This window comes from Gossypium arboreum, chromosome 1 (assembly GCF_025698485.1).
Source record: "Gossypium arboreum isolate Shixiya-1 chromosome 1, ASM2569848v2, whole genome shotgun sequence".
NCBI classification, from domain to species: domain Eukaryota; kingdom Viridiplantae; phylum Streptophyta; class Magnoliopsida; order Malvales; family Malvaceae; genus Gossypium; species Gossypium arboreum.
Genome location: NC_069070.1, coordinates 16,659,960 through 16,672,259, shown reverse-complemented (window position 1 = coordinate 16,672,259; position 12,300 = coordinate 16,659,960). Strand labels below are relative to the sequence as shown.

The 12,300-nt window shown below is 31.3% G+C and overlaps 1 protein-coding gene across 1 annotated transcript; it reads right to left on the bottom strand.

The window, feature by feature from the left end:
* Positions 1-635: 635 nt before the first annotated feature.
* On the bottom strand, positions 636-1,756 carry LOC108481069 (protein JINGUBANG-like). Its single transcript, XM_017784244.2, has one exon. It carries the CDS (start codon positions 1,741-1,743, stop codon positions 649-651), a length of 1,095 nt encoding a protein of 364 aa, XP_017639733.1. The 5' UTR covers positions 1,744-1,756; the 3' UTR covers positions 636-648.
* Between the last annotated feature and the right edge of the window lie 10,544 nt (positions 1,757-12,300).

Sequence of the window (12,300 nt, the reverse complement as noted above, 5' to 3'; positions counted from 1 at the left end):
AGAATCACCCACTTTCCAAGAAAAAATACTAGTGGCTGGTGGAGTTTTAACGAATGATAGGCACCGTCATCTGTCTATTACAACTTGTGAAGACAACAAAGATACTCACAAAATAGATCTGCCAACTAAAAAGAGAGAAGACGTGTATAGTGAATGAGAAGAAGAAAGAAATAAAGGCTTGATGAGAGAGGAAAAAGGCATGCGATAGCCAGCTGAAGGCTAACACTGCCGCTAAGCAAAATAAAATATAAGAAGCAAACGGCTTGGAGAAAAAAAAAGACTTTAACCTTAATTATTAGTTATTGGTAGTGAATATGTTTAAATTTTTATTCAAGTTATAACTCTATTTTAGAGTGACTAAAATAATTTAAAATTTTTTAAAAATAGTTTATTCAAGCTTTTATTAATACGTGTTGAAACTCACAAATTTTTTTAATTATTTCAACAACAATGGTGCCTACGCTCCACACGTTTTTGGTATTTTTAACCTTAAAATTAATTGATCTAAGATTTCTTACTTCATCCTGACCAAATTAGCTGAATTAAGGTTGGGATATTTATTAACTCAGCTATGAAATCATGAGTAAAAAGTAGAAGATTTGATATACATACAATATATAAGTATACAAACAAAATTATACAGAAAAATCAAGCAAGTTTTATTGAATTCATGGGAATTTTAAAGTTAGAACATATTGAGATCTCCCAAACCCTAATTTCTCCATCTAAACTTCCACTGCATATGGAAAACACACCCTCCAACACTCTTGTTTCAACTGCTACCAACGACTTCACAGGTTTTTCATGTCCCTCCAGAACTATGCTACAATGGAACCCACCACCTTCTTTCCCACCACGTTGCCAAACCCTCACCGTCCGATCTGATGATCCACTCACAAACCATTCCCCTACGTTGATCAAGCATAATATCGCCCCTTTATGATCCCACAATGATTCCACATATCCCACCTCATTCTCATCATCTCTTTTCTCCCACACCAGGATTCTACCATCACTCCCTCCTGAAAACAATATCGATCCCTCGTCGTTTAAAGCAAGCGCATTCACCGTCGATTTATGCTTGTCCAAGGTTCCCACTAAATTATGCCGTCTCTCCGCCATTTCCCAGATTCTAATCAACCCATCGGCGGAGCCGGTGTAAACAGTTCCATTACCGGAAACAGCCAATGTGTTAACGGCGTCTTCATGAGCTTTAACAGACTCTAAACAACGTTGGTTCTTTACGTTCCATATCTTGAAACTTTTGTCCCACGAAACCGAGTACATTAACCCCTTGGCGTCATTTACCATCAACCCCGAAACTGTATCCCAGTGTTGGATCCAAAGCTTCTTCTTATGACGCCGTACGTTAACGTAGTTCTTCGGCAACATGAAATTGAGGAACTTGTCTTTAACGGTGGGGAGAGTAGAGATATGCTGGTGGTTTTTGTAAAGGGTATCGATTTTCCAGATCCTGATCTTGCCGTCTTGATGAGCGGTGAAGATTTTGGTTTGGTTGAATGCGATGGACTTGACGAACCCGGTGGTGGGATCGTGGTTAAAAGAATCGACAAAGGAGTGATCGGATAAACTATAGACGCTGATTTCGTTGGCAGAGGAGGCGTAGAGGAGGTTAGCGTGGACGGCCAGGCAGTTGATATGGGAGCTCGGGGTTTTGAGAGTGGCGATGCGACGATGTTTCAGTGTTTGAAATGAGAAAATATTAGGGAATTGTGAAGACATGTTTCTGTGCAGATGGAGCAGCAAAAATGGTGTATGATTGGGTATATATAATATATAAAATGGCAGAGTGGGAAGGCTAGACAGGTGGGAAGTGTTGATTTGAAATGATGGGTCCCAATAAACTTTGATTTGCGGAGGTCTACATATTTTTCAGTGGACCCTGAAGTTGGTAATCATAGAGGTCACCTTCTAAGTTCTAACTCCATAACAACCATTTTAATGGGAGTTCTGTATTTTAATTTCTTAGGGTTTGTTTCACCGTACATGCAATGAACCAGGATATTTTTGTAAAAGCGATTTCTTTGATATCATCTTCCATTATATAAAATAATTATAAAAGGTGCAATGTTTTATGCAATTAAATATAAATCATGTTATACAAAATATTATAAAATTGGTCCCACTTACATCATATGAGTTCAAATCTTTTTTTCTCTAGTTAATTTGTTTAATTGTGTAATATGTTGAGTATGTTGTGGTATATGAAATATTGCAAGATAATTCTATAATGTTATTTTAGTTAACAAAATATTGTGTAATTAGAGATGAAAAACTTATTTTGGAAAGCTCACCTAAAATCTCTAATCAACGCATTCAATATTTATATTTTAATTTAGTTCTTTTTGAATTTTGAAGTATCAATTTTATTCAAATAGTAGTTCAAAATTTGTTATTAGTCGTGGATTTAATTCACGTTCTTCAATTTGATCACTTTTCTTTAGAGATCAAATTGATTACTTTTAATTCTTATACTTTTTAATAATAGTCATTAAACTATTAACTAAAATCACATAATTTTTTGTGAATATTATGTGTAAATAATTAACGACATAACATGACATTACATTACACATATGATAATATTTTTTCCACATAATATTCTAAAAATACCATAATTTAACTTAATAACTTTAAAGCTACCATTTCATCAAGACTATAATTCCAAAATTTAAAAAAAATTTAACCTTTTAAATATTGTTTAAGTGTAAATTGGTGACAAAGTTTGAATATAAATATAGTTAAAGTAGGGAAGTGTAAATTGCTGACAAAGTTTCAATTTGGTTTGGCATTTCGAACTTGTCTCTTTTATCACACTTTCCATTATATGTTTCAACGGTTGTGTTTTCATCCCCTAAAAGGAACATGGACTAGCCATCCAAAACATAGTGAGTAGATGTGTTCCATTTATGGTTCAATTTTGAATTTATTTTTTTTGAAATTTGAGGTGGACTGCATTTCAATATCTGAAAAATATATAATGTTAATATATCTTTATAAAAATATAAAAATTATCTAAATTTATCTCCAACCAATCAAATTAAACGAATAATTCGACCTATAGAGAATGAAATTGGAAGCAATGATTAAAGAATTTTTTTAACCAATAAAAAAGGGGAAAATAATACTGTTTGGTTTGTTAATTTTTTAATCTCAAAAAGGGGTTAAAGAAGCTTAATCATAATTAATTAACTAGTTAGTGCAATCAAATGTGATAGAGACACCATTGGATAGGATGCTATAGGTTTTGATTAGCTCTCCCTTAGAATTGAGACGTGTTGCTATTTGGTTCCACTATTCCTATTTGTAAAGAAAATGGGGCATTGGGGTTTCTTAAAAAGCGTGCCATTTTTTAGTTTATGGAGCTACAAAGCACATGTTCATGAATTCTGCACAGGACTTCCAAATACAAAATATGTTAATGAATATAAAAAATTCTATTATATCTAATAAATAATTGAAATTACTAATAACACGATACAATGAAATGAAAAATAATTTAAATTACGAATAAAAAAATTATGTAAATGCATTAGATTAACGATATTAAATACATTTTAATCATTTTTCTACATCACTTCAAAATGTTATAAAGATGTTAGTGCACCTAGGCATTTGAGAAATTTCATGCTTCTCTTCTCGGTCTCTACTTTTTCTGTTGGATTTCATCTTTTCTTTTGATTTCTGTGCCTTTTCTCTTTATTATGGCTCAATCTAGCAATCTGTTTGGAGGAAGTTATTTGATTTAAGTTTATATAAAACCTTGGAGTATTTTCCACAGATTCATGATACATCCATCATTGTTAAGCCTTCCAGTGATGAGGGGATTTGCAAATGCCAATATTATTTGGTGGCACAGTTTTTAGGTCAATGCAGCGGCTTGTAGATATGCTCTAGAGCAAGCAATGTGGTGTTGATGCTAAATTGGCTAGAGATAATCTGTTTGTTTTTCAGTTTTCTAATTCTGATGCTAGAGATTGGGTTTTAGAGTATGATCCTTGGCAGATTCAAAATAAGTCAATGATGTGATGTTGCGTAAATGGGAACCAAATTTGTAAAAGCTGGAGTTCACCCTTGATAAGATGCCTATTTGGATTCAATTAAGTTGGGTTTCTTTGGAGCTTTTTTCTTGAAAAGGATTGAGCTACATTGCAAGTGCCATCGGCTCACCATTTTATATGAATAGTATTGTGCCATCCTACAAAAGGCTTTCATATGCAAATGTATGTGTTGAAGTTTATGTGAATTTAGTGTTGCCCCAGTTTGTTAATGTTGAAGATTTATGGCACTATGGTTTCAAATGGTGTTGAAGTACCAAAGATGCCTCCTAAGTGTAATTCTTGTCATTTGTTTAGGCATTCCGATAAGACCAGTCTGCATCACAGTAACGAGAAACAGTGGAGGCCAAACTAGGTTGCTAATATTAGCAAATCTGATCTTGATGGTAGTGGTATTGTTATTAAGAGGAGGGGAATTGAAACAATTCATTTTTTCAGTAATGTCAGAAATAGTGATTTCGATATCACAATTTCAACGAGTGAGTCTGTAAATATTATTATTTAATATTCACGAGTCAAATACAGTGATATATTGAATTTTGATCTGATGGTAGTTAGTTAAAGTACAAGTGGTTTGAGTCTAAAATTAGTGGTTTTGGAAAATGATGTATCAAAACCTCGTTTCTATAAACCAAACTCATAAATATTTGCCGAGTTATTATATAGGTGAATTGAGTTTTGGATAGGTAATTTTATCAAAATAGTGATTAATTAAGGTATAAAGATTAAATTATGTAAAAATCATAAATGTTTATCACTATTAAATTTTAACTTATAAAAGGTTTAATTAATGAATATAGAGGGATTTAAGTGGCAATTTAGCCACTTTTTATATAGGTGGGACGGTTAATGCTTATAATTAATAATTTATAAGTTAAATTTTAATGTTAAAATTAAGTTAAAGGTTAATTAGCAAATAATAAAACAAAACCAAAAGTGGACACCCGTTATATTTTCTTTCTTCTTCAACCGTGGGTGTCAAAAAGAATTAGGGAAGCCATGTTTAACCTTCAACTATTCGTCCAAGCTTCCAAGCTTTGCATGGGTATGTTATTTTAGTTTGTTCTTTGTAAATTTTATGTTTTTGAGATCATCGTAATTCGGTTTAGCTAATTTGATTATTAATGTTTGAAATTGTTAAAATTTCTAAATGTTACCATTGATTAATGCTTGATAAAATTGGTTTTATTAGGTTAGATTTGATGCTTAGGTATGAAAAAGGATTAATTTGTAAAATAAAATTGTTAATTTTGAGTATAGGGACTAAAACGAAAATATTTCAAAATTGGTAAAAAATTTGTAATTATTGAATTTAGAGGATTGTACAAGGATGTAATTGAAATCAGATTGTAAAACAAAACTTGAATTTGAAAAATATAGCTATTTCGATTATAAAAACTAAATTGAATAAAATGTAAAACTTTAGGAAAATTGTGTAAAATAGAATTAAGTTGTCATATACCTTGAATAAGATGCTATAAGGTAATTGGCACTAATAACTGGTAATGAATTATTATAGATCGGATTTAAATCAATTAGAAACTTCTTGTTGGTTGTTGTTGTAGATAGGTAAGTTCGTATGGACTTACTTTATTAATTATTGTTATGTTTGTCTTATTTTGTTTTACCGTTACTTAAAAATGTTATAAATATAAAGTTTTTGCATCAAATGGATTAAATCGTAAAATATGAAATATATAATAAACATGAATAGATGTGTAGTATTGAATGAAAGTACAATTGGTATATAATTGAACGATTAGTATATGAAAATATTATAGGGTTAAAAATGTATTTGGATTGCATTTTGAAATATGAAAAACGTGTATACGGCTACAGAAATTGAATTAGTATGAATACGATAATAGTACGGTATGAAATGAAATGTTTATGTGAAACGATGATATGTATAGAATGATGATACAAAGATTAAAATGTTATTAAAACAGTGTTAAGGCCCGTGTGAACTTAGTGAATGGCTAGTATACAAATGATATGTCCTTAAGGTTTATATTCAGTAGGTACTATGTACCGACTTTGGCTATGTGCCATTATGGTTTAGCAAGTACTATATATCAGTGTTGACTATTATATCATTTTTATACATCAAGTACTTTGTACCTGTAACATCCCAAAAATCAAGAGTTAATAGAATCGGGTTTGGAAATCGAGAGAGAGTGGTCATGCCCTAATTCTTGAGGTCATGCCCTAATTCTTGAGATTATCAATGCGTGTTTAGGAATGAATGAAGTATTGGCTTGTTGGTTAAGTATTAGTGAAACATTTCTTGAAACCTAAGTTCAAGTCCCTTCTCTCTCACTATTTTTATTATTTTGCTAATTTTTCCTCAAACCCTAGTATGTGACATGCTTTGTTTTTAAAATAAATATTGCTAAATTATTTCAAAAAAAGGAAATAGCCTAGTGGTTAATTGATAAATGCAAAAGTATGAAAATTAAATGAGGCCTCAAGTTTGAATCCTTTCCTTTGTGAAATAATTAAAATTTGTAAAATCCCTTGTTTTTTTTTAATATGTGTGCCATTCATACCCGAACTCTAAGTATAAATATAAATTTTTATTGTTTTTTTAAGCTTTTAATTCAATTTTTCCCTACCTTAGCCATTCACCCTCTTTCTCTCCTATTTTCTCTTCAATTTTCTTTCTTTTTTTTATAGTTGTCGCCGCTTACACCTCCCATTTTACTATCTCTTTTTTCTTCTTTTTGCATCAAGATTGTGCTCCATCTCCTTTACTCTATTTCTTACATTTATCCTCATCTAAATCAACCTTAAATATGAAATCTTGAACCCTAATATCGATCCTGAACATTGCCAAGAAAGTATGATTGTCGTTTCTCTCAACTAGCTTGGGTAAGATCTCTTTTCTATTCAATTTCTTGATTAATCTTGTTAATTAAAAACAAAAATTTTCATATCTGGAATTTGGGGGATTTTAAATTATTTCAAAGGTATTTTTTTAGATTTTAATGAAATCTCAAATCGTTTTAAAATTCAACCCTAATTTTGGCCACCATGGGTGGTGGTGTGTGTGCCTATGTACAAGAAAGGGGTTTTTTTTTGTTTCTTGGGTCTTGCCCATATTTTTCCAATATTAACTTGTGTTCTTGAATCCTTTTAATCAGTCTTTAATCACATGTTAATTAGGGAGAGACGTTCTTGATCAATTAGCCAATTGGATCCCACAAATCATGAAGCGTAAGCACAATAAGGATAACTAGTTTGTTATTTCGACATAGTTGTTAGGTAAAATTTATGAATTGATTAAATGAATAAATTTAATCATTAATTAGCTACTGATTTTTTAGTATATTATTGAATTAGATGCTAACTCGAATGCCCCAAATCATCCGTTAAAGTAAAGAATGATTATACGTACAGTTTGCATCGATGCAGTGTAAGGAATCTAACTAGTTTGGATTCATAAAATAGTTATAATTTCAATAATTGGTTTGTTTTGTTTAAGGAATTATTAAGGAAAATTGGAAGATTCGCTAGTGTGCTGCGAGGAAGCTAAAAATAAGGTGTGGGTCTTAAACCCATAAAATTGTTTGAAAATGTTAAATATCATGTTATATTTGATAAATTATCTTGCCGATTGGATTGACTTAATATCCAAATTATTGATTTTGTAAGTGGCCGAACTAGGTATGTTTCAAGACTTAAAAGATTGACATGTTGGAAAAATTGCTAATTTGATAGTATGAATGTTAGATGAGTTTGTAATTGCATATTTGAGTTATGAGATATGAGAATGTTTGACTGAATGATAAAATGTGTTGATATATTAAGCTTATGTATGATTTAAACGCATGAGACATTTGTTATATTGTGTGCTGAAAAGGGTGCTAATTATGCACAATGAAAATTCGTAAAGTATGTGAAATTGAAGAATATTGATTGATACAAACACCATGGTAATTTGAAAGATTGAAACACTGTTTCCATTTACTGAAAGTATGTGATTATTGAGAACATGCTGAGCATGTCAAATGAATGTGAAAAGTATTGAGATATGATTATGTATGAGATTGTGTGACATGTTTCATATTCATTGGGTTGGGATTTTGTAGTTGACAGAGGAGTTCCGTAGAGTACCGGTGGCATATTAAGTCCACATTATTCGTCGTTAGTGCACTGCACCTAGAGTACCGAGGGGAATGACGATTTATCACATTTTTATTGGCAGCTTGTTTGCATTTTTACTAGCAGAATTTTCTACATATTGTTATCGGTAATTTTAACCACAACAGGTTTAAGCCAATAATGTTTTGGAGTTCGAATAACAGGTTCTGGGGAACTCGTGGTGTGTAGTGGATGGTATAGGTAAGAACCTTTTTGCATTATATCATTAGCACGACATATTCGAATGTTATTGATTTATGCTATGTATTGTATTTTGTTGTATTGAATGGTATCGAAATTAATGATTGTTACTTGAATGAATGATGACCCATGCTCATACACCATTTGACGTCAATATAGTTAATGACTATGTAATGATATGAAATTCCTATGATGGTTCTGTGTTATTCTTTTAATGCTAATATGTTTCACTGTATTTGATATTTATGACTGTTTAAACAACTGTTCCACTCACACTGAGCTTTCATAAGCTCACCCCCCAATAGTGTTTAACTTTTCAAGTAAACCTAGAAATTAGGACCGAACTCGACATTCGGAGAATCACCTTGGACCTCGGACTATTCTTAATAAGTATTAATAAGGTTTTATTCATCTTGGTTTGTAATTTTTAATTATTTCTGGTCTATGGCTTGATAACTTTTCTTTTGGGGATTTTTGCATGCATGGATTACTCAAGCATAATAACCGAATAATGCATGATATCGGGATTAAGTAAAATTTGATATTGTTTCCTAGTTTTCGCTGCATTGCAAAAGAACCGTTTTTGAAAAAAAATCGATAAGGCAACTAAGTTTCTAAAATGACTTGAAAAATAGTCTTTCCGCTTCATTAGTTTAACATCGAGTTTTTTTAAAGAAGAGCAACAAGCAAATGGTTTTTCTAAAACAACACCATCAACAATAAAATGAATCCTAAGTATACACGACCTAATGAATGAATGCTTTTAAGCTAACTCAAAGTTTAACTACGGTTTTCTCTAAAATGATTTTATTTAAGGTCTTCAAAAGTAACGTAAGTTAGCTTAGCCATTTCGGTGGCTAATGTAGCCTTTCTCAATCTAGTCATAACGTTTAGGCTAGGTTAGGGAGATTACAGTTGTTGAAACTATTTTTTTGAAATAATGGGGTCGACTTTGTTTTGTAAAGGAAAAAATAAGGAGTCGCTACCAATCCTTTTTAATTAGGTGTGATCGGGTCACCTCGTAAAATGGTTGTTTGTAATAAACAATTTTGATTTATTAAAACAATGCTTTTTGGTCTATGAAATTCAGAGGGATGGGTTCGGGAGTCGGTTACGCACGAGGAAGGGTTAGCACCCTCGTAACGCTCAAAATTGGTACTTAATTGATCAATTAAAGTCTTAGTGTCGAAAATTAGAAAATTCAAAAAGGATTTAAAGTACGATCCCTTTTTATTAGTGTTGATAGAAAAACTTGAATAGATTGGAACGGGTATTTAAGGCTTTCTCGTCTCGAGATACCGAAACGTCACATCCCGTAAGTTATGTGACGACATTTCGAATACTCGAATGTAAGTTTGCCTTCGTTTTTATGTTCGAAACCTCGTATGTTTAATTTCAAAAGGATATTCGGTCATTTGAATCCAACGAAAAAAATCGGAACCCCGTAAGTTAGGGCGCGACTTCCTTGAATTGCCAAATACAGAGCATTACCTTACTTTAAAAATTTCTCTTTTTAAATAATCATCAAACGTGAGTTTAAAATGATATGGGCTTATTCGAAATATGATACGAAGATAACCGATTATATTTAAACATAGTGCATGGGGAATAATAATGCAATAATATAAAACAAGTATATGAATTGAGTATATGATAAACAAATGAATGTTATGATAATACTAATGTACTATAATAGTCATAGTAGTATTAACAAACAAATTACAATATAATAATACATATAGATATGAATAAGTAAAGATAAAATAAACAAATAATGGTGAGAATGATAATGACAAAGTAATAAATAAATAAATATAAGGGAAAAAATTTAAAAATATTGGAAGTAAAGAACCAAATTAAAATAAATAAAATTTAAGGCACAATTTGTAATAAGACATATGTAAAAATTATAATAATAATGTGACGATAATAATAATAATAATAATAATAATAATAATAATAATAATAATAATAATAATAATAATAATAATAATAATAATAATAATAATAATAATAATAATAATAATAATAATAATAATATAAGTAAAAACCTAAATAATTTGATTTTTAAAAGTATACAAAGAATGGGTATAAATAAATAGATGATTAAATAATAATAATAATAATAATAATAATAATAATAATAATAATAATAATAAATAATCAAACACTAATAATAATGAAGACATAAATAAAATGAGTGACTAATGAAAGAAAATATAAAAAATGAATGAATAATAGATGAATACAAAGATAAATATAAATAAACGAACGAATGAACAATACATAGAAAAGTAAATAAATGAACAGATAAATAAAATAAAAAGAATAATAAATAACAAAACAAGAAAATAAATAAATGGATAAATAAATAAATCGGGATGAAAAGGGCTCAATCATAAATTAAATAAAATCAAAAGGGCAAATTGAAATAAATAAATAACAGAGGGGGTTAAAATATAAATAATTAAAACAGGCTTAACGACTAAAATGGAATGCACAACAAAGAGTGGAGATTGTCGAGGAAATTATCCCTATCCCAAAACGGCGTCGTTCCTTTATAGGATTAAAAGGAAATAAAATTAAAGTTGTAGGGCAAATTTTAAAGAATAAAAAAAACTAAGTTGTAGGACCCCATTCCCCCTGGCGTTATTTTGTCGTCGTTAAAAAATATGAAATTTTCGGCGCTTATATTATTGACAAGACGATCCAGCTTGTTGACAGAGATATTATCCGCGACATAAGTTTCATTTAGCACTTTCATCAACGAGCTCCGATATGTCTCCTAGCTTAAAAGTAAGGCTAGCACTGAGATGCGAGTCAGTTGCTTATGTAGCTATTCTACAACACTGTACTCTCTGTGCTTTAAGAATTTCAAGAATTCTCTAACCTCATTTTCAGTCACCGGCTCGTTAATAGGTGATTCAACTCTATCCGTCTTTTCTTTTTCTTGCTCTACCGCCAAGACTTTTCTTTTTATAGGCTCCATTCTTGAACTCACTGGATCGTAACGTTTCCCACTACGTGTGTGAAAACCCGTATTATGACCCTTCTCTGAAGCATTAACAGGGTTCTCCTCTCCCGGGATTGTCACATTGCAGTTATAGTTCCAAGGAACCTTTTTACTATCCTTATAGGGAAAGGATATGGGTTTCTGGATTACGACTCATGGCGCCATTTGCATTCCCACTTTGTTATTTCTTGGTCTTGAGATGATTACCACCGGTTAGTTGACTTTTTGGATTTTCATCGTCAATTCTCCTTCTGACGTGCATATATTTCCCTCATCGAGGCTTTTGACTTCTTCGTAAAACTCCATTTCTTTGTTGTTCATCATATCCTGCACTAGGGCCTTGAACTCCCCGCATTCTTGGATTTCATGCACCACCTCGTTATGGAACTCACAGTGGTTTCACTTTTCTTCAAACCCTTCTTTCGATTCCAATACAATCAATTCTCTTTTCACCATCTCTTTTCAAACCCTTTTCAAAGAGGTTTTAACTTTAGCAACCTCATATTTGACCTTCTTACTCCCACTTTCATTTATCCCATTAACCCATTGTTCAACATAATTGGGTAGTTGGTTTTCTACTACATTGGGCGCTGATGGGTCGTCAAACTTCACAATCCCCATTTTAATAAACCTTTCAATTAACTTTTTGAATGCAGTGTAATTTTTGATTGAATGCCCAGTGATTCCAGCATGGTATTCACACTGAGCATTTACGTCATACCATTTGGGATATGGGGTTGCATCGGCTTTAAATAGAAAAAAGACACTACGTGTGCATCGAATAGGTTCTAATACAGCTCCCTATATGTCATAGGTATAGACGTGAACTGCAGTCTTTCTATGTTCGTCCTCGTATAAGATTCT

Bases quoted from the DNA above. Each gene is read 5' to 3' on its own strand.
- LOC108481069 (XM_017784244.2), bottom strand. From the start codon at position 1,743: ATGTCTTCACAATTCCCTAATATTTTCTCATTTCAAACACTGAAACAT.